General features: G+C 39.2%; 1 protein-coding gene across 6 annotated transcripts in view; it reads right to left on the bottom strand.

The window, feature by feature from the left end:
- il1rapl1a (interleukin 1 receptor accessory protein-like 1a) overlaps positions 1-22,745 on the bottom strand; it is a 229,033-nt gene that overhangs the window by 97,660 nt on the left and 108,628 nt on the right. For all 6 annotated transcript variants that reach the window (XM_015037094.1, XM_015037093.1, XM_015037097.1 and 3 more), the window contains 2 exons: positions 11,205-11,391; positions 8,893-9,046 (listed from right to left, as the gene is read on the bottom strand). In XM_015037094.1, coding sequence (XP_014892580.1) covers positions 8,893-9,046; positions 11,205-11,391 — 341 coding nt within the window. The remainder of the gene's footprint in view (positions 1-8,892; positions 9,047-11,204; positions 11,392-22,745) is intronic.

Consider the following 22,745-nt stretch of genomic DNA (forward strand, 5'->3'; position numbering starts at 1 on the left):
CTTTCAGCTTCAGAGAAACACTGTTTAATTATTAAGTCTCACTTCAAAAGGCTTGAAAGAGGCAGACTTATAATTTTATTTCAATCATGCCCTCGTACGAGGACCGCTCGGCCTAGATAATGATAATCACCAAAGACCGAGGGTGAGTATGTGGGTGGAGTCGGGGAGGTTGGGAAAGATTAATTGCGGAGTATGTAAATTTGGATTCGTCACATGCAGATTGATGTCACTTTTAATTGAATTTAAACAACATGAACTCTGGGCCTGCTTTGAGTCTGAAGGGACAGCTGGCGGTGAATGGCGATGAGGTGAGCTGGGGAGACCAGGGACAAGAGGGGGGGGAGGAAGAGAGGTTACAGATGAGGGAAACACTTGAGATTATTTGAGGGTGAATATGATAGTGGATAGAGGTGTAACGCAATAATTAAAGTGAATAGATCAGCCTTTGAAATCCTTCCTTTTCACATGAAAATCATTCACTTGTGGTCCATATAAAGTAAAACTGCGAGGGGGTCTGTAGCTCCACAGACCCCCTCGTTTATCCCTGTTCTGAGATTCGTTTTAGAGCAACTCATTTTGCTGTGTTATTTTTCTTTTTCTTTAAATCTGAATGAAACATTTCACACTTTTTTTTTTTCATGTGTTTGACACCATTGGAAAACTTAGACTCCACACTTTCAGAATCTGTAAAAAACTCGAAACACCCCCGAGGAGTAGACTTCTTCCAGGTTTTGTCCTGGCCAGTCATGAATATCTAACATCCTGAGCTTCTATGCTCTGGAACAAACCCTGACTCCCTTTGAATCTAGACTAAAAACAGGTTAGTCTGTTTAGAGTTATTTTTGAAACATTGACCAACATTTTAGTTCTCAATTGTTGACTGTGTGGCATCTTCTATGACTTTGTATTTTTATGTTTTTATGATGCAACAAACTTTGAACTGCTTTGTTGCTGAAATGTGCTACACAAATAAACGTGGTAGATTCATTGATTTGTATCTTTGAATCAACCATTTTAAAGAAAACACTGCTCCTCTCTCAATCTGCAGCATCACTTACTGATTCAAAAATGCCACTCTGGCATGAGTCTTCTGGTCAGATGTAGTTCTTAAAGTTTTGATGATTAATTTGACAAGACAGGACCCACAGTTCTTGATTAATTATAATATTTATTGAGAGAAAAAAGGTTTATATTACTTATTTGATCACTTCTGCATCTGTTGTCTCTCTCACTAGAGAGGCGATAACTGCAACCTGACACAAAGTCGGGTGCAAATCGCTGACATCTGCTGCACTTGCTTTGCTGCGTTTGCTCCTGTATGTATTCAGTGCAGCCTCCTATTTAAATCCAGTACAGCAATTAGGTAACAGCGGGGGGGCCTGCTTCTGAACGCTTTACACTCAGAACAGTCAAACCTGAACTGTTTGATTCAAGATAATCCTAAAAATGTTATTAGAATCTCACCCTGTCTCGAGAACTCAATATTGTGTATCATATTTTCAGGGGAGATTTGGTGTGTTAGAATATTTGACCTGAAACTAATGAGTCATTAGAATCCTGGTCTTTAATGTAAAGGCTTTATGTGAGCATTCCCCAAAACTGTTGGGTATTCTCATACCCAACAGTTTTTTTTTTTTTTACACACTAGATGAGTATGACACTGACAGACAGTAGGTTATGCTACCCCGCCGATGCATCAAATATTTTACAGTGTGTGCAGCAGCCTCCCATGGGTGTGATTTGCACAAGCAGGATGTGTATGCCACACTTGTACACACGTGCGTACACGTCGATGCGGACAAGAAAAGTCAACTGCTCGAACAACACTTATCTCAGGCGAGGTTTCACCATCTCCTCTCTGAGGACCTTTGCAGAACGCGGAGTGGTGTGTAAGGGATCAAGACTGGGCGGCACGCTGCTTGACTGTAAACGTGCAGCATCTTTACTCATTCCGGAAATGGAAAGGAATTCAGCTAAGAGCGAATCCATCTCTTTTTCTCTCATCTCTTATCTTTACCCACTTTCTCCTCTTCCAGCCCTTCACTTGTGCGCCAAAAGTGCTGATCGCCGCCTCTCTATCCAGCCATCAGTCCTTCTTTAGCCTGAAATATAAGGAGGTACAACAGATGGACGACATGTGGATGCCACAGCTCTCTTTCCCTGTGTCTCTTTTGACTGACTGTCTCTTTCTGCAACATCGCCTGAGATTACATCCAGCTGCCTCGGTAAAAATAGAGTTATCACTTTAATAAAAAAATAAATAAAATAAGACAAGATACAGAAAGAAACGCATCATATCCTCATGCTCACATAAGCGGACACAGGCAGCAATGTTTTATAAGGGTAGGAAGTGGTCATGTTTCTGAAGGTGACCCTAGGGAAGAGAAACGGTAAAGAACCTCATACAGCAAGGAGATCACAGCTCTACACCCTAACTCCACTCAAATCCGTACACACAATATCTAAATTTAACACCAATACTCTTAGCCCATGCAGCATGCATGCTGTTCGGTTTGAAATAAAAGATGGAAAGTCCTGAGATACAAAGCAATCGATACCAGCCGTTTCTGCAGAGGAAGCTGAATTCATCTGCAACACAATCTTGTACAGTGAGTTAAGAATAAAGTGCAACACCCCCCCCCCCCATAAATATACATTTATAAATAAACTATCAGTTATTTTATTTTCATGCGTTAATATGTTTATTCACAACACATAAAGCCAGGTTCCCGAGGGTCAGCCCACTTGAAGCAGATGCTCCATGAGCGGTAATGTGTGGCAGACAATTTCTTTCCCCGAGCCCGATTCCTCCTGCCCTCTCCACCTCCGATTCACTGTGCCAAATGGTACATTTACATTGGCCATAACCTCAATAACCACGCTCGCGGGCGATGCTGAATGTGCAGGCAGACGTTTCTGCTGTGAGGGGATGCAGACAGAGGTATAATGGGAGCAACGGATAGGAGCGTACGCCCGAGGCATCCATCAAACCGAACGACTCCATTACAGTAAGTCCGACAGAGGCAAACGGTAATGTGCACTGTGATAAACACTGGGATAATAGTCTGTTTATGGTTGCGGACACACCGTTTCTGCAGGGAAACACTGGCAGGGAATACAGATAAGGAGTACCAACCTCTATCATTTTTTTCTACTTCTATCTCTTCTCCTCCTTTTGCCGTTATTGGTTACTTTCACTCCGTTGTTCTCTTTATCCTCATTCTCATTGTATTATATTTTGCTTTCCACAGAACGCGTAGGGGAGCTGCACACATCAGCGTAACTGGGCTTTTATCTGCTGTTATACTATTGTAGCGTGGTCATCACAGCTGGAACGAGGCCTGAGAGAACCATAAAAATGAGCAAAGAATAATTCAGACACGCAATAAACAACAAGCACATAAACCCCCAAGTTACGTATGAAAAGGAAAAACGAAATCGCGCAAAAGTATTTAGAAATACGGTGGTTCGTAAGCTAATTTACAACTTTTATCTGAAGTAGGGGGATATGCCTGTGTTAATAAATACATGTTTTTAACACAATCAGTAGGGGCACAATTATTTATACGGCTAAAAATACTTTTAAAAATAATCGTAACTGAAACTTTTTTTTTTTAATTGATCTGAGTTTCTAGGAACTTTTTGTTTACATTCACAACTTTCCATATACCTAGGGAATTATTATAACGTTGCACTCTGACTTCCTGGACAAACCACAAGACCATTAGAATAAAACTGAACTTTTCAGAAAGAAACACTCAAACTGGGTCTGGTGTGAAACAAAGATGGAACATGTGGAAAAGCAACTCAAGCTGACTGGAAAGTTTGATTTTAAGTTGAATTCACCAAAAAAACCAAAACCTGATGTGGGGTAAAACTGAAAGGTAAAAGAACGCATGTATCCAGACAGGTACATGCGTACCTGTGATTTCAGTTCAGGGATTAATATTCAAGTCCCTAAAAGGAGGAAGGAGTAAACATAAATGTGAACTAATCTATGAGAAACAAAAGAAAGAGAATACACAATAAGGCAATATCTTTAGAGTTGGAAGGTAAATGTGAAAATATGTACAGAGAAAGCAAGGTGAAACAGTTTTACTAAATACTGACTTCATGAAAGTGTGTGTCGACTAAACCTTCCAGTGTCCTGGTAAGAGCATTTTAAGTGCACCATGATGAAAACATAAAATAAAGCAATGAGGCGTGGCTCCCCATTTGCTTTAAATTTCTATTAACCTGAGTCGCTTCAGCACTTGATTGACGAGGTTCTGGATCAGCCTGATCAGCATGATCCTTTGTTTATGCCCATAGTTAACCTCTATTACAAGGCTGACCTCGTCTCAGATATAGCAGCCCTGTCTCGTCTTGTATATAGTCGAGCAAAATGAGAACAGCAAATACACACACACACATATATATATATATATATATATATATATATATATATATATACACACACACACTCTATCTGGAGCAGGGTCAGAGTAAAGGTTAGTGTTTATTGCACAAAATTCAGGATCAGTTAAACTTAATGACCTCCTTTATCCTCCTGGCCTTTGGAGGAAGGAAAAAAAACTGTAAAACATTAGTACCTAGATCTTAAACATAGTTTGGCCTTTTATACTTGCTGTCTAGGCAACGGTGGTTTAACAGGATGTGATAAAATGTGGGTAATCGCACGCCCACTTGAGGGGATGATGGTGTGGGTTTATTAAAAGAAATGAGTCCATGGTGAGGATGAGCTAATCTGATTCTATCCGGATACCAGAGCTGTAAAGAGGAGGTAGCCCACTGTTGTAATAAGGTAAAATGCTATACAATAAGGCAAAATGGTAACAAATGGCGTGTTTAAAGAGGAAACAAGACTGTTGCTGTATGTGGTGTGGTTTATATATATATATATATATATATATATATATATATATATATATATAAATAAATCATACAAGTTTTTACATATTTGAAAAAAGTGCTGGTTTTAGTTTAGATGCTCTTCATTTACACTTGGCCTACTTTTATATCACGCTGCTTTGGTAATAAAACCTTTACATACATTTTTATTAGCTGCCATGTAGACCAAGATTTCAAAGAACTGATTTTAATCAACCAAACCTGAGTGAACAAAAAACTCTAATTTAACAGTTAAGGCCAAAAAACAAGCACCAAAAGGTTGAGCTGAGAATATTAAAAGCTAACTCAATACTGCCGTTTTCTTCTTGTTTCTGTCTCATGTTTATCAAAGTAGCCGCTCTCCCATAGTACTTTCCATATCTTGCATTTTACATTGGATTTGCCTCCCCTCTTTTTCCACTGGTTTTGTTGCATCACATAGAGCTAATAAAGAGTGGAAATGAGAAGGTCCTTTTTCCTTTTACATCCTCTTTTTCTACCTCCTTGTATTAAAAATGTAGGCAGCATATTTATACTTGTTTAGCTTTTATGACAATCCTCATAATAAAAACTAAGGTCATTCCACCAAGCCAGTAAACATACAGCAGAACAGCCAAAGGAAGCATAATATACTGTTGGGGCATCTCAACAACTCATCATGTAATTGAAAAGGTAATTCAATTGAACATGTGCAATTCTTTATGCACAGTGATATATTTCAAGAGTGAATTTCTTTAAGTTTCTAAGAAATTTTAACCTTACATAAAAGCAATAAAAATTATTTTTATTACACAATCGTGGAGGAGAGGGTCAAGCTGATTCGACACATGAGCGACGGACAGTCATTGACACCTGAAGGGCAACAAACCAGAAAAGATAACCGCAAGATAATCTGGCTGTCTATAGACCATTTTATGTAAACATGATCAAGTAAAATTGGGTGAAAATGCATGATAGAAAAAGGTGATCAATACAAGAAATCAGCAGAACCACAGAGTGCCAACAAAATCATGACAAAGCGAATGTCAAATAGTCTAGTGAAGGGATGGAAAGACGCAGAGTACAAGCTGCTTGACATCTGGTGGAAAATGTCTATATTTGTCGCCCAAGAAGTTTTACAGAACATCATGTTTCCACTCTGTTGACAACCCTAATATATTTGCTGACTTCTTTTTTTTTTTTTTTCCCTGCAGGACTCGTTACCCTGCCATCAACCTCCCAAAAGTACCAGTACCTGCTTTAATGAGCATGAAATCACTGTGCTGGATTAATCATTATACTTTGGCTAAAACTGAAAACTGAGAGGCACCAGACCCAATAGCCACCGGTTGATCTACTCTATGCAGCACTGGTGTAAAGATTTGTGCAGAAGGAGACCCAGTGCATATTCTGCACATTACACACAGACATACTATTAAGTGTGCCAACATTTCTGCACTTAAATCCTTTTTTATTGGTCTCATGCAATATTCAAATTTTCTCAGGCATTCTTTTGAGTTTTCATTAGCCGTAAGCCTTAATCCTGAAAAGCAGTAGAAACATGCTGGAATGAATCTATATAATATGAAATTAACCTTCAAAGTTGAATAATAAACTATTTATCTAATTTATTAAGACACACCTGAAAATGTACCATGTCGAATAACAAAGACACAAGATATTACTACAAACAACTAATGCATTCGATCTGTGATTGTGATAACAATAGAGAAAGTAAGAGGAAAAATGTCCTATGTCAGAGTGTAACACTGCCAGCCACTGCCAAAAAGTTACATTTCCTCATTTGCAATGAAAGCTTTTAATCCACATTTAATCATTCACAATCATCTACCATTTGGTGTAACCGGAATCTAATTTCTGTAAATTACAAGGTCTGTGAATTATTTTTGGACAAAACTTTCATTGTGGAGACAACTGCTAAGTTCTGGTAAATGCAAATCTTTACCAGTAACGTAGCAAAATTAAAGACACACACCACATGGGGCAGGAAGGACAATATTTTCCTGGTGAAATATAAGTGTAGCGACCTTTAAGCTGCAACTAACAGACCTTGACGTATGATAAAATCCTGCTCTCCCAGGTATGAATACATGTCTGGATACGTTTGCTGCTCATATGGAAGCAGTGATCACTTTGCAGACTTTGGCATGATGGTAAAAAGAGCAAAACTAGTATGTCTGCCCGGATTCAGCCATCCTTGGTGTAAGTAAAATTCGGGTGCCTGAGGTAAACATTTTTGATCTAACTGTATCAGCTTGCATAGATGAGATGTCACTTAATCACAAAAGAGTAATAATCAATAATAGGATGAAGAAACATTCAAAAGTTATGGGTTACTAAAGAATATATATTTTAAAAAAGGCTGAAATTACTTTTGAAGTCTGTACATTATCTCAGGATCTGGCATCCTTATCGCTGATAAATTCTCTCTTCTAGCTTTGTTTTTTATAGACTAGCCAGCCATGATAATTGGACAAAAACTGTGCTGTGATTTATTCTGTGACTGTAGAGTTACCCAGCCTCTGCATTAAACTACAACAGCTGTGTGTAAGTAGAGATGCACAGAGAAATCAGCTCGTAATTGAAGTCGATTTTCAACTTGGTCATATCAACTAGTGACGAGCTGATGGAAAATACATAATGTGATCTTTTTCCAATCAGTAAACACACCGTCGTGTTGCTCGTACAACAATCATCTTTGGGGCAGAGGTTATTACTGCAAGACGACTGGAGCAGGTTCCAGTGTGAGTAATGTTTTAAAAAATGAAATCAATGAAAACACAAATTGTAAAAAGCTGTTAAAAGAACTGCCATCTATCTTAGGTTGTAAATTCATGCCTAAGGTGCAAACTTACTCCATGTTAACTTCAATGGATGTTAAAGTACGGGATCTACGTTCTGCAAAGGATACACACAGATGTTTACGGGTGAGGATGTTAACTGTGCTATAATATCCTGAAGACAATTAGAAATTCTCAACTCTGGGGGCAGGCTGCACAGAGACGCAGTTGGTAGAGCTGTTGCCTTGCAGCAAGAAGGTCCTGGGTTCGATTCCCAGCCTGGGGTCTTTCTGCATGTTGGGTTCTTTCATGACTGTCAGGTTAATTGGTTTCTCTAAATTCTCCTTAGTGAGTGTGTGCATGCATGGTTGTTTGTCCTGTCTGTCTCTGTGTCGCCCTGCGATGGACTGGCGACCTGTCCAGGGTGAACCCAGCCTCTTGCCTGAAATGTTCGCTACAGATGGGCACCAGCAACCTTCCCGACCCCAATAGGTGTTAAGAAAATGGATGGATGGAGCACTGGGGGTGGCACATGGTGCAGAGGCGTACAGCAGGCCCCTCATATTCAGAGGTTATTCGGCCTTGAAGATGCAATCTAGAGTTCGATTTCCAACTTTTGGACCACAGCTGCACATCCTCTCCACTTGCCTTGCCCATTTCTTGCCTAACTACCAAGAATAAAGGTCACTAGTGCCACAATTCTTTTTTTTTATTTTTTTTTATTAAACTGCAATAATTCTCTATTTGTTTTAAAGCAGACTGCCATGTTGCAACACATGTAACTACCACCACCTGACTTATGGATGTATTCATTTGTTGCATGTCCTCCTTGCACCTGTACAAGTAATGAGGGAAAGAGAGAGAGAGATAGACGGCCACACTCAAAGAGTAAATCTCTTGACCTTGCGCCTGGCTCTTTAGCTCTCTGCATGAAGGCCTGTAGCCTATAGCCTTAAATATTTCAGCACTGCTCGGCTGACTGGAAATTGCTGAGCTGGAAGGAGAAATGGGGGCCAGGTAACAGCGTTCAGCCTCCCCCAACAATTAACACAGCAGCAGGGCATCATTGCTTTACACAGTGGTAAGTCTGCAGGTGTGTGTGAGCGTGTGTGTGCATATATATATATATATATATATTTTTACACCACTTTGTTTTCCTTGAAGTGTTTAATTTTAATTCTGTGAACAAATATTACGACCAGTAGATTGGGCGTCTTCATACCAGTCACTGTGAGTTCCGTCGTCCTCCTGACAACAAAGCCGCCAAACTGGATTTCGCAGGTGTAATTCCCAATGTCGTCCTCCTTAACTTCTTGAAAGAACAACTTGTCTCCCCTCTGGAAGATAGTGGCCCGCCACTTTTTTGGACGGCACTCCTACGTAACGGAGAAGGACAGCCAGGTTAAAGCGTCTCACATTATCTTTAAACAATGATAATACTTCACTTGGAAACTCGCAATAAAGCAATAGAGAAGCACATCGAACCACAAATGGCAAAAACAATTCGTGTTATCAGTTTGAAATATGAGACCCAAACACTGTTTGCAAACTCCTGAAAAAGTATTGATGCCAAACACTTTTTCCTCGTTTTGTCACATCACAACTCCCGACTTCGATGCACGTTATTGATATTTTATTTCCTAGATCGCCACAAAGTAGTGTGCAATTTTAAGACGGAAGGAAAATGATGTATGGTTTTCTAAAACCTAAAGAGCCAAAAATCTGTAACACGTGGCGTGCATTTGAATTCAGGTGTCCTGAGTCAATAATTGGTAGAGCCACTTTTCACTGCAATTAAAGCTGTGCAAAACAGTTCAAGCTCAGTCAGATTGAATAAAAAGCTTCTGGGAAAGTCAATTTTCAAGCCTGGTCTCACATCCTCGATTTGATATAAACTTAGATATGGACTTTAACTGGGCCACTGTAACACAAAAATCAGATTTGATTTAAACTACTCTATTGTAGAACTGGCTGCATACTGTTTATGCGGGCCCTCCTGCTGCCAGTGACCCCATGCCTCAGTCTCAACGCAGTATTTGTTTTCTGGCCCACACAGTTATTTGCATGAAGACCAGAAAGTTCACCCTTTATCTCCTTTAAATGGATATTCTTATTATATATGTGTACCGTGTCCTGTCCATGACTTAAGGCAAACTGCAGACAGACCTGTTATGGTTTTCATTAAAAATTGTTTTCTGCATTGCCTCTCTCACATTAAAGCAAGATCGCTTGATTTTATTTAAGGAAATCAGAGTAAAGGGGACTGAATCCACATGCACACCACACGTTTTTAAAATGTCTGAATATCAAGTACACAATACTTTGTGCTGGTCTACCCAATAAACGCCCCCCAAGACACAACACCACATTTGATTTTTAATGTGACAAAATGTGAACAAGTTCAAAGAGTGTGAATAAGTTCGTAAGGCACAGCAAAGCAGAGTTTCATCTTCATCACTGGTCGTTTTTCCAAGCTCGACACAAACGCCACGCAGCTCTAAGCCACTGGATAAACTGTTGCAGATGCATGGATTGACACTGACAAAATAATTCCATATTGTAAAATGATCGGGCTTTGCCATTATCCTTCTTATCTGATTATGATTTATTGCACTGAACTGAATATTCTCCTTTCAGTATTCTACTAAAGCCACAGAGGAAGGGGAATTTTATTTACAGAAGTCTCTTCTGGCACAATAAGTGTGTTTGTTCTGCTTCTGTGCAAATGCGAGCGTATCCGTGTGCAAGCACAATGAGTAACTATACGACACGATCCGCTCTCCAGCTCCTTGACGCTCTGTCGGGGAGGACGACGATTCTATTCTATCCTTGCTCCCGGCAGCTTCTGAATTCAATCACAGAGGCTCCACCGAGGTCCAAATAACTCTGGGTCCCAGCACTCCCAGTCATTACCCAGATTGTAATTGAATTTTCGAGAGAACTTGAGGTCAAGCCTGGCCAGTTAATCTACTGCTGATCTGCCTGTGATTAGTTTGGCCTCCACCCCTTGGTTGGGATGCACTTTGTTGTCCGCAGGCCGTGCCTGACCTGGGAGAGACAAGGACCCAACAGAGGGGAGGAGGGGGGGTGACTCAGGGTGCAGGAGCGTTTGTAGGGCATCCAGTCTTTCCACAGGGCACAAAGTGACATTGCACAATTTTATTCTCATAGAAGTTTTGTGCTCATTATGAAAGTCACTGCTGTGGCTGCCATCTGCACAGTGCTTATTCTCTCATCGTCTCAGAGGGCTGTGTGGACCACTGCAAATATAGCTTAAGTAATTGCCCGCATACATAATCTGCCTAAGTGATTTGGAACTGCATTTGCGACGAGGCTTTTAAATTTAAATGGCAAATAAATGAGATGAAAATAAAAAATTAAATAAAGCGTTTAAAAATATTTTCTAGTCGTACGATCACAAAGACAGAAGCCTGTTGTTGCTCGTTTCAAGAAAGCATCGATATCCATAAAAAAATTCAACCAATCTTGAAAGATTAAACGTATAATAACTCCCTTTCGTTCACTGAAGCCTACCTTGTACCACGTGATTTCAGGCTCCTTCCCAGGTTCAACGTAGTCATCTATTTCCGGACAGAGGATGTGGAACCTCTTGCTGAGCTCAGCCTTCTCAGTTATTCTCATGTTGGAGTTGTAGCAGAGGTCCGTGTCATTTTCAGCCACAGCCAGAGCCATGGAGACCTTCATGCAGTACGTAGAGTTCCTGTTGGTAGAGGAAAAAAAACAGCAATTGAAGCATAAACTTCGGAAAAATGATCATCAGTGACTGCTTCTTATTTAATGGATAGGACCTCTACACTGCCAGTCACATTGGTTGGCATGTAGCCAAATCAACGAAGACACAAAATCAACCTTCTTCCATTGGCGTCTGTTAAATTTTACAAAAACCTGAAAAGTCACATGAGGAACAGAGACTGTAGGAAAGGACCCAAAAGTCTGGATGATCTACGGAGGTTATGCAAACAGCAATGGTAAAAAATCCCTTTCTAGAGTGTGAAATGTTAGAAGACAACCAGTGATTATTAAGTTAAACATCTGTTTTCAGTGTTAAGCTATGCTACATCAGAAAAAGATGTATTTAATTATTTTTAATATTCAGATCTTTACCAGGGGTCCAAATAAATGCCTCCAGTACTATATACCTCGCATTACATCACCATGACTACAATTATGTTCTGAAATAAAATAAAAAAACTGTCTTTGATGTCTTTTTAACCATCTGTAATGCTTCAGTTTATTTGTTGTTTTTTTTTCCCAATCTCCCTCATGCAACCGTGTGAGTGTGGGCTTAGAGATAATGACGCATTCAGCAGCCTTGTACAGTCAATGCCCAACGCTCGCGAATACTGTTGGATTTATGGAGAGAGTCGGGGAATGCTAATCAGAGAAGTGAAAAATGCAGAGACGGCCCCGCGTAGAAGGGAAAGCTGCTTGGTCATCACAATGAGTCAGTCTTCACCCCTTGTCATCCCCTTTTTGTTTCCCAGCAACCATCAACACTCAACCCAGCTATCTGGCTTTGCTATCTAGGAAAGAATAATGACTCTCTCTCTCTCTCTCTCTCGTTGCTGTTAATGTCGTCGGTGTGTGTCACCAGTGACACAGTGCGATTCCACAGCTCCCACTTCCCCAGCAGTGCCACTGACAAGGCCTTCCCTGCAAGATTTAAGCTACAAGGCTGAAGGCATGCACTGCTTTGCTGCCATAATGCTTCCCGCTTCTCTGGGAAGCATTTCTTCAAGATTTTGAGGCATTAATTCAGGCAAAGGTTCCTGTTCGGCTTTACGACCTGAAGCAGTGCTAGGGTTATAGTTTTCAGATTACAATTCATGCTAGAATTGTAATCTGAAAAATATAACCCTACCAACTATAACCCATGGGTTTTATTACAAAGTAATAAAACCCATGGGTTATTATTATTTTCTTGGTAAGACAACCATCTATTTTTCAGATTTAAAGATGATGAAAGAAACATTTTTAAAAAATTGTTTCACCAAACAGCAGCAAATCTCCCAAGGTATGCGTTTGCAAACTGGATTTTTTTTTCTTATTTTACTTTTGAAGCAATGGCTTCTTCCTTGCTGAACGGCTTTTCTGCCCATTTTAGTTCAGACCTCCTTTTGCTGTGGATTATAAAACCGTCTTACCAATCAGAATCTTCACATCTTTAAAAGGACATTTGCTTTTGGCTGAGAGGGAGATATCCACATTTCACACAAACATGCAACCATCTCTGGGACACAGAACCCATTAGATTCCTGAACAAAAACTGGGTTTGCCTGGAAATTGAACCCCAAGATTGGCTGAATCTGTAGAGGTCCAAAGTTATCTTCTAGATATAATGCCATTTTTCTTTTCCAGCATTTTTGCACTGATAAAATACAGCCACAGAACTGCATCAAAGTAAGTCAAACACTGTCAAGTGATCTACTGAAATCTCACAAAGCCAAAGCATTGCGCTTTCCCAAAATTTCTAAAAAAAAAATATATACTAACTTTAGTCCATGCAAACTTTAGACTTTAAAGTAATAAATGATCTCTAAACTATGTTTCTCTGCTTCAGAAAATGTAAATAACTCTGTTTACCCCGACTGACAAAACAGCAAAGTTAAGTCTGGTGTAATTCTAGGAGGAAATGAATATATTTTTATAAACTGCACATAAACATCTGTTTTCATATTTATATTGAGCTCCTGTTCTTGATTCTGACTTTGGAGGTCAGAAGGTTGATGGCACATAAAACGGGAAAATAGCAAAGAGCATGTTCATGGATAAGATAATCGATATGGAGGGGAGCCTGGTTAAAGACGCCCGAGTTATGGATGCTCTGGAGTATATCTTTGACTTTCTTCTCAAAAGATGCTATTCCACTAATTGAGTCTGGAGGTAATGCAATACTGGAGCAGAGTGTCGGTAGCAGTAGCTGGCTCCATATTATGAAGAATAGATCAACCCTCAAAGAGCCCGTACTTTTGCCTCCGTCGCCTGCCCCCACTGGCTGTGATGTGACTCGGTCAGTCTCTTGGTCGTAGGACTGCGAGAACAGCCATGCAGGCTTTCGTTTCATTTCATTAGATTACATTTACAGCTGACCAGATGCTCCCATTCACTGTAAATGACATGGTTTCATATGATATACTCAGGTTATAGAAGCAATAAGGGAGTCACCTCTCCCATATAAACACCTCTGACCCCCTCCAGGGCCATAAAATACAGACACACACACACACACACACACACACACAACGATTCACGCGAACGCACTCACACTCAAAAGACAAATGTAGCTTTTGTGTAGCTATGGAAGATTGGTTTGAGATAGCAGTGAGGGGGAACAGAGGGAGAATAGCTACTTGAATGAGGAGAGGAGATACTGTGTACCTCCACACAGGAGATGACTAAAAGGGCATCTGGAAAATGTAGGAAGAAAAGTAAGATGGAAGATATTGCAAAAGAGCACTGCCCTCATAGAGTTGAATTTGAACATTACTGACTCAATACCTTCTATCTAGGGAGGAGAGAGTGGGAAGTTGCAATGTAGGCTTGCAGAGTACTCTTGGATGACATAGACGAGAACCAGGGAACAGAACTTTGTTAATACACACTAACGTAACATAAACCTCGACACCTACGTACAGTTAAGTGGAAAAAAGAAACAAGAAAATGTCTTATTTAGGTGTTGGGTCACCAAATGTTCCCATACAAGTAGCGCCTAAGCACTGATTAGACAATATTCCCCCCCCGCTGGGCGTTATTCTCTCATAAATTGAGAGAATAATTAAGTTGAGTAAAAAAATAAAAAAAAAAAAAAAAAAAAAAAAAACAAGAGGCACATAAGAGCTTAAAAAACCGAAAACAAACATTTCCCACCCACTACACACATGCCACAGCTCCGGTCTACGAATCTGAAACATTTAACACCGTTTCTTTACATCGGAGGGAAAAAACACAGAGATTTAATAAGCAGCGAAGTCCTGAATCTAATCCAACAGGTGCCATTTTAAATCTCGGAATAATTACAACCCATTCATACGTTTTAAAAGTGTTATCTGAGAGAAGAAAAATAATTAGGGCTCTGCCGGAAAACCATTAGTCTCACAATTTATTCTCTCTTTTGAAGCTGGGGGAAAATGCAGTATCTTCGTCTAATTCGTTTCCTTTTTTAAGTTTGTGTTATTCTGGTTTTCTTACACCACCAAAATAACAGTGATAAAGAAAATAAAAGCCCAGCATAATAGTTTTCATCACATTATCTTTAAACGAGCTAAAAGCATCCTGAAAAACTATTTGCCCAATTGCAGATTTCTTATGTGTTTTTTTTCCCTCACACTAAATTTTTATATCAAGCAAATCTTGAAGTCACACAAAAAGAAGTCAAATAACCACAAAGAGTTGTTCTTACAGTGTAATTGAATTTATTAATGAAAAAGAAAAATTCAAACCAATCTCACCAGGTGTGAAAATAGTAACTACCTCCAAGTCATAATCACTATTTGTTTCGTTATTGGTGATAATCGTCACTAATAGTTTATGATAACAGGTAATGAGGGATCTCCACACATTCAGAAATGTTTAAATTCAAGCACATTAGGTCCTAAAAGCAGCCTCAGACCATTACAATACGACCACTTTTGACTAAATATAATATTTTACTCTGAATTGTTGCAGTTTCACCTGATACAACAGGACAGTTTCCAACACAATCCATTTTTGCTTTCAGTCGTCTACACAAAATAAATCTGTATATTTTTTTTAAAGTTTTAATAATCATCACGGTGTTTTTGGCAAGCTGGAAACATATTTTTAGTTGTCATTTTTAGTCAAAAAGATGCATCTAACTCTTATTCACAGCACTGTAAATTAATTCAGACAAATCTAGATACTCTACAAGAAGATATCTGGCCTAGATCTCTTTGCTTTTTTTTTTAAGTCTGTCCAGATACTTCAGATTATTCCGAGTATACATCTGAATTTCACAGATTTTCTCACTGCTGCTTCACAAAAGCCAAATTTAAACTGCTTCAGTCTAAAAATAATAATAATAAAAAAGCTAATCAAGGAAATTAAGATATGAAAAGATTTGAATTAAGGAAAAAAAAATGAATAGAACACATTTGACCTTTTTGCAAAGGTGTTAATACAATCAACCTTTTCCAGAGAGGAAATATGAATTCATGCTCTCCAGACCATGCAACCCTTTGCCCTTAATAACGAACTGAATTTGTCATGCTTTCTCTAATGTACTTCTTGATTTGGAAGTGGTTTTCTAATGTTGACCTTTTCTTCCTTCTTTTCACCATTTGTCAGTTAATTGAGCAGTGTAATATTTTAGAGACATTTATTCCATTGCCGTGTTTTTGCACCGTGTTTTCCTTAGAGCTTCTCTGCTCTTACATGTCTGAAGTGTGGACTGCACACTATCCTTATGATTATCTCTGTTATTTCATGCCTGCTTTATTTTTGCTCCACATGCAGATGTAGATTTCATCAGAGTGTTCGTTTTTCACCACAGCCTAAAATCATGCATGTTAAAGCAATTGATGAAACCTAATAACTTGGAGTGTGAGTGTGCCTCTGTGTTGGCCCCAGGATGGACTGAAGCCCAGTCCATAGTGTACTTCACTTTTAACTTCAATAACAGGCTCCACCACCCCTGAACATGAGCAAGCATCTATTTTTGCCATGCAATTATATACCTTACTAATAGTTTTCACTTACAAGTAGGGCACTTGCTTACCGAGATCAGTGGTTTGGGATCCGACGTGTTCAACTTTGCCAAGAAGGAGCATGTTGCTTTTGCTGTGATATCATCTCATTTAATTATGTTTTTTGTATTAAAACTCATATGTTTGAATTCTTAGAGAAGACCCAGAACCATTGGTGGCAGCCCCGCTTGTGTGGTGATCAAACTATGTATGTTAAGATGATTAAGGCAGATGTAACAGAGGAATGAAGGTTGATGTACAAGCCACATCACTGACTTGCTTCAACCACACCAATCCCAAACCATACCTCTTATTATGCACTTATCAATCAATCAATCAAATTTTATTTGTATAGCACATTTCAGCAGCAAGGCATTTCAAGGTGCTTATGTCTGAGCATTAAGGCATTGTAACACCAGGACTGCATTCAGTCCACAAGGGGCAGAAGGGGCAATCTCAGTCAGAGGTAGCACCAAACACGGAGCCGATGAAGAGGGGCTGGGGGGGATCGAATGAGGAGAAAAAGAAAAACAGCAACAAAGCGTGTGGACGGCTCTGCTGTTTCCCCAGTGTGGATAATTTATTGTTCGGAAACAACATGGACACAAGGAAAAACTGCATTTATATTCTTGTGACAATTATTTCATTATTTCTTCTTCTCCTCTTCTGAACAGACTTTTTTTTTAAACCAGCAAACCACATTATTGCCCCATAAATAGCCCATACTGCATTTAGTCACACACCAACGGTGGTAAGCTCTATTGTAGCCACAGCTGCCCTGAGGCAAGGCTGCCATACGATCGGCACAGCTGGGCCCTTTGACCACCATCAGCAGGTAAGGTGGGTGAAGTGTTTGGCCCAAGGGCACAACGGCTGAGACCGACAGAGAAGGGTTTGAGGGCATAGTGAAAGTTGTGTATAGCTAAGAGGAGGACCGAATGCTTGTCCACAAGGTTGAAGCAGTTCACATACTGAGATGCAGAGAGGCATGCGAAGACTTTGAGAGAGGCACTTGACTCCCCTGACGCTAAAAACAAAAATGTCCAACTTCTTGTTCAGTTTGTGACCTGTCTGGACATGAAGTTGTAGGTAAATTAAAACAAACTAATCACAGTGTGGAGATGATCAGAAGAAAGAAAAAAAAAGTACCTGCACCGATAAACAGGAGATGCATCTACGCTTTAAATATGCATAGCATGGCTCCCTGTAGCATTGTGGGAAGGTGTCGGTGGTGCCGCTTGATTGACAGCCAGCTGAGGGTTTGATGCTCGGTCCTGTGGTGTCTTTCACATCTGTCACATTCTATTTGAGTGTGCCTACTCTGGATATTTGTTAGCTCTTCATGGTGGCTGTAATTCTTCACACATTATTACCCAACATGTGGGATAATGTAATCATAGGAAGGAATTACGCATGGTTTCACCCACTCTGAAACACTGACTCATTAGCGGAATTATTATAAAATAATCTATCAGGTGAAGCAAAGAGAGACTGTAATAATGACAAAGGAAGTGAGGAGGAAAGACGGATGAATCTGAAGAAATGCTACAGACCCTAATGTGTGATACGCCGAGGGAAAAAAACGAGGCAGAGGAATAAAGGAGATTCATGGTGAGCACACGGAGATTACTATGCAAATGAAGTCACCTTCACGTAAAAACTCACAATTAGACTTCAATTTCAGGGAGGGAAGGCAGACAGAGAAGGACAAAGATAACCATTCACACAAAAGCACAAATACCACACGCACAGCACAAACATTTCAGTAAATCAGTTTGCTTTCAAGTCTTTTAAAAGAGAAAAATGCTAATTTGGAGACCTTCAGTGAAAAGATTACTTAAATTAAACATTACTGCCACAGGCAGTACATAACACACGTATAGCTAAAGGTAAATGGCACAATTTATCATCAGATCTTCTGTATTGAAATGAATACAATGAATACTGCTGTTTTACAAATTCAAGTTGAAGTTAGGAGATTAAAAAGCACTTGGCAGTCAAGAGCTACCCTACATCTCTTGATGCACAAGCAGTGGGAAAAATGTCTTGCGTCAGCAATGACTCTCCACGAGCCAACGTCTACAAAAGAACTGAACACATGCAGAAGGCAAGTAACAACCAGCTCCGTTAGCTATGGCTTATGTACCGACATGAAAACCACAGAAACAACTTGGACAAACTGCTAAAACTTTGTGAAAATCCAAATATGCTTTTTTGTGAAAAACTGACATCTCCTGTCACTGGATATCAGATGAAATCTGCATTAAAGTATATAAACTGCCAGAATGACTAGTACACATTCAGAGACGGTGCTATGGAGTCAGTCAAAAACACAGCAGTCTCCTATCTTATCCTGCATGTGTTTTTCAAGTGTAAATAATCCATCCTGTTTTCAGAAGGATGAACATTAGCATAAAAATGCAATGATGCACTCGTTTCAATCAGGTCAGATCTAAACTTGACTAACAACGCTGCTGCACAGTCTCCATCTCCACGTGTTTTGCAATCCCTGCAACCCCAGTCAAAAAGCTTGGTCAGCTTCCTTGGCAATTGGCCACAGAGCTTCATATACAAAGATTAAAGGTTGTCTTAATCTGTCTTTAAAAAAAAAAAAAAACTTAAACGAATGAGGCCAAAAATAAGCTCTCTTTCTGAAGCAAACGGCTAAAGATAAGGGACAGATAATAGAAAAATGTTGTTTATCTTAGCATTTGTAAAATAAACAACACCCATAACATTAAAGTAAATCTGCTCCATTTTATATTTTTTGCTCACATTAAAAGTTGGGCTATAACACATGACCCAAACAGTTAATCAATTTTAGATTTTCAATTAATGATTTATTAGATTAAAATTATATCCATTTGATTAACTAATATGTCTGCTTAGACCAGGGGTGTCAAACTCATGTTGGTTTAGGGGCCGCATACAGCTTAATCTGATCTGCAGGGGGCCACACAAGTAAACTCATTGCAAGATTAAATAGAACCAATAAAAGTGGACTTGGTTTTTATATTAAACGAATTTCATATTTACAAAATATATTATGAATAATCTCAGTTTTTAAGAAAGGTATCTGCAATTTCAACAATACTTTTACTCATTTATTTAAGTGCATTATGCATAAGAACTGATCTCAGTGATTGCACAATGTTGCAAAACATTTGTTCACAGTTTTTGGAACTTAAAAACACTGTCCTGCATCACAGAATACAACAGACAAAAATTAAGAAAATGTTTAATTTTCAACATCTGGGAAGCAATTTGAACAAATTATCTGGCTTCACACATTTGAAATCTTAAGTGTCAGCTGTTTTAAACAGACATTTGATTAAGTACATTTGTTGATGCATAAAATGCATACATATAGAAAAACTTGCATACATAACATGTATGTATGTTAGCATGCACGAGAAATATGAGGTTGCCAGGGCCAAAATAAAAAGCTGGTAAAGCATAGAATCGAACTTTACAGAACCTGAAGCTCAGTGCTGCCATCTGCTGTTAGTTCCGCTGCAGTGTTGCATCATGTTGTGTGCTCTGAATAAAACACAGCGCCCCTCGTGGACAGTATAGGAACTGCAGATTTTCAATTAAACGAAGTATATGTTTTTTCATGAATAATGATGATGCATTTAGCCCCCGGGCCGGACTAAATCGTTCGGCGGGCCGGTTCCGGCCTGCGGGCCGAACGTTTGACACCCCTGGTTTAGACCTTCTTTCAGTGTTGCAGTGTGAACGCTTTCCAGCAGAGGGCGGTGCTGGTCATCATTAAATGGAGCCAGTTGAGACTGGGATAAATATGGAGGGGCCATAACAGAGCAGTGAAGTGAAAGAAAAGGCACTTTATGCAGTTCCGTTTTGAAATATAAACACATGACAAGCTATTTAAGTTTCACCTTAGAAGCACTCATTCAGCTGTGCTGTATGATCAAAAATCATGATGTTATAATGAAGACAAGGATGTGAAGACACAGTTCCAGAAAGGATAATGCCAAAAAACACAGTTGATGATGAGAGCTCTGGTGAATAAATCACTTCATGTAGTCACGTTTTAAAATGAATTTGAGAGCCACAATGGCAGCCTGTTTAGAAGCACGCTACAAGAAGATAGCTAGACTGAAAGCACAGCTAACAACAAAATGTGTTGTTCTCACAACTGGTTGTAGACCGACCTGACAGCAGAGAGCTAGAATACAGTTTCTGTTCACCTGAATGAGATGGAATCAACAGAGAGTATGAAAAATGTAGCCCTTTGTGTTATGGAAAAGACAGTCGACCTTCTTATTTAAAGAAAATGACCGCTTATCAATTAATTGTTAGTCAACTGATGAGATCAATCAACTTTAAAGAAACCCTTTGATAACTTGCATCCCTACCTGTAATACAGAAAGCGATATTACATGGATAGTGACTTTTATGGTTTTGCCAACAACATCTAAAACTTTTAAGTAAAACTCAAGGGATAGAACCAAGAAAAAGTAGAAATGTAAAATACTAACTTTTCATAAAACTGACACAGGAAATCACTACAAATAATGACAGCGTGTAATAAATGTAACATTTTCAAAATTTCGCCACTTTCCTTAACAACAAATAATCTCACTTGGTTTGGTATAAAACTCAATTGCCGTTTCAGTTTTGGTTGATATTTTTGCAACACAAATTATATCTGCCTGTCTGGCAAAGCCCTGCGACTTATTTCTATAAATTTAATGTAAAAGGCTCAGTTATGTCAAATCTGTGTTCAGCCCTGTGTGTTTTGGTTGCCCACTTTCTTTCAATTCCTCTCATTTTTGGACAGATCTCATTTGCAGTTTGGCCATCACCTCACTGATCCAATGGAAATCCCATCACTGCTGTCCAAGCAAATCCATCTCTGATCTCAGTTCTTTGAAATTCATTGCTTTTTTTTTTTTTTTTTTTTTTTTTTTTTGTATTTTGAATTATTCCATCTCAAGCGTCCTCAAACACATCACCACTCCTGGCTTGTTTTGTCTGTAAAGGGGCACTAAAATCAAATTCTACATCAATCATTTGCAAAAGTAACTCCACCACTGCTTACATTTAAGCATGATATCATGATTGCTAAAAAAATCCTGTTTTTCTAAGCACTTGTTGATGGAAAGAATTGCGCACCAAAAAATCGGTCTCAGTCACTCGAACAATAAATCCACAAGCCATTTGGTTTGCAACCAGCAGGTATGTCTAAAATTGTCAGCAGTGGGCATGTAAGGTGAAGTTATGAATGGCAAGATATGATGTTGAGGCAGGGCATTTGAACTATGGATTTTCTTGAGAACAAATGAAAGTATTGTGCAACTATATGGAATAAATGCCTCCCTGTAGGTTCCCCATCAAACCAGTTCCAGTCCTAAACTGGTATTCATGCTTATTGTTGTTGCAGGCTCTGACTCTATAACCAATAAACCGGTGCTATCCTGGCTCCAACTATGAGTTGGACATAAGGAAAAAAATGACTTTTGTCCCCAGCTGGAGACGGAATCACCAACAATCATTCAAAAGGTTAAGAGTGCCTTTTTTAAAACTCTGGAGTTAATTTAATTCTTGGTCTTTATAAGTTGAGACAAAAATGGGAAAGCATAGCAACTTGAATGAATCTGATTAAGCTGGTGAAATTACACAGGCTGACCAAATCATGCATCACAGAGTTTAGAAAAGTTAATTCGCTGTTATTTACAGCCATCCTGCTATAAATAATATGTTTGTGGTGACCTGTGATCTTGTTGCTATTGTGAAAATTGAAAAACCTATTATTTTTAAAACATCCATCCACTCTCTATACCTGACGCCTATCTCCAGCGATCATTGGGAGAAGGATAGTATGCACCCTCGACAGGATGCCAGTCCATCACTGTGCTGCACAGAGACACACAGGACTATTCGTGCACACACTCACATCCAAAGGACTATTTTAGAATCACCACTTAGCCTACAGTCATATTTTTGGACTGCAGAAGAAAGCAGAAGTACGCGGAGAGAGCGGCTGCATGGAGGGAGAGAACATTCAAAGTCCATGCAGAAAGACACCAGTATTTGAATCCAGGACCTTTTCGTTGCAAGCCCAGAGTATAAGGAACTGTACCACCTTGCTTGTCATGTGTTTAAAATGGTGTTAACAAATTAAAATGGGAATATAAGGACTTCTATCTTTTTTACAGAAATCCAGTATAGCTGAAACCAAAGGGTGTGTTAAAAACTCCAGGACTGGAACTGGTTGTGTGGAAAATAATAACAGTGGGTTGATGATGGAAATTACATGAGACAACATGTGTGGGTAACTTTACATAGCTGATCTATGTTTTTATGTGAGTTTAGACTCACATAATGT

Source organism: Poecilia latipinna, unplaced genomic scaffold (genome assembly GCF_001443285.1).
Source record: "Poecilia latipinna isolate Pla-1442-1.1 unplaced genomic scaffold, P_latipinna-1.0 Scaffold392, whole genome shotgun sequence".
NCBI lineage: Eukaryota > Metazoa > Chordata > Actinopteri > Cyprinodontiformes > Poeciliidae > Poecilia > Poecilia latipinna.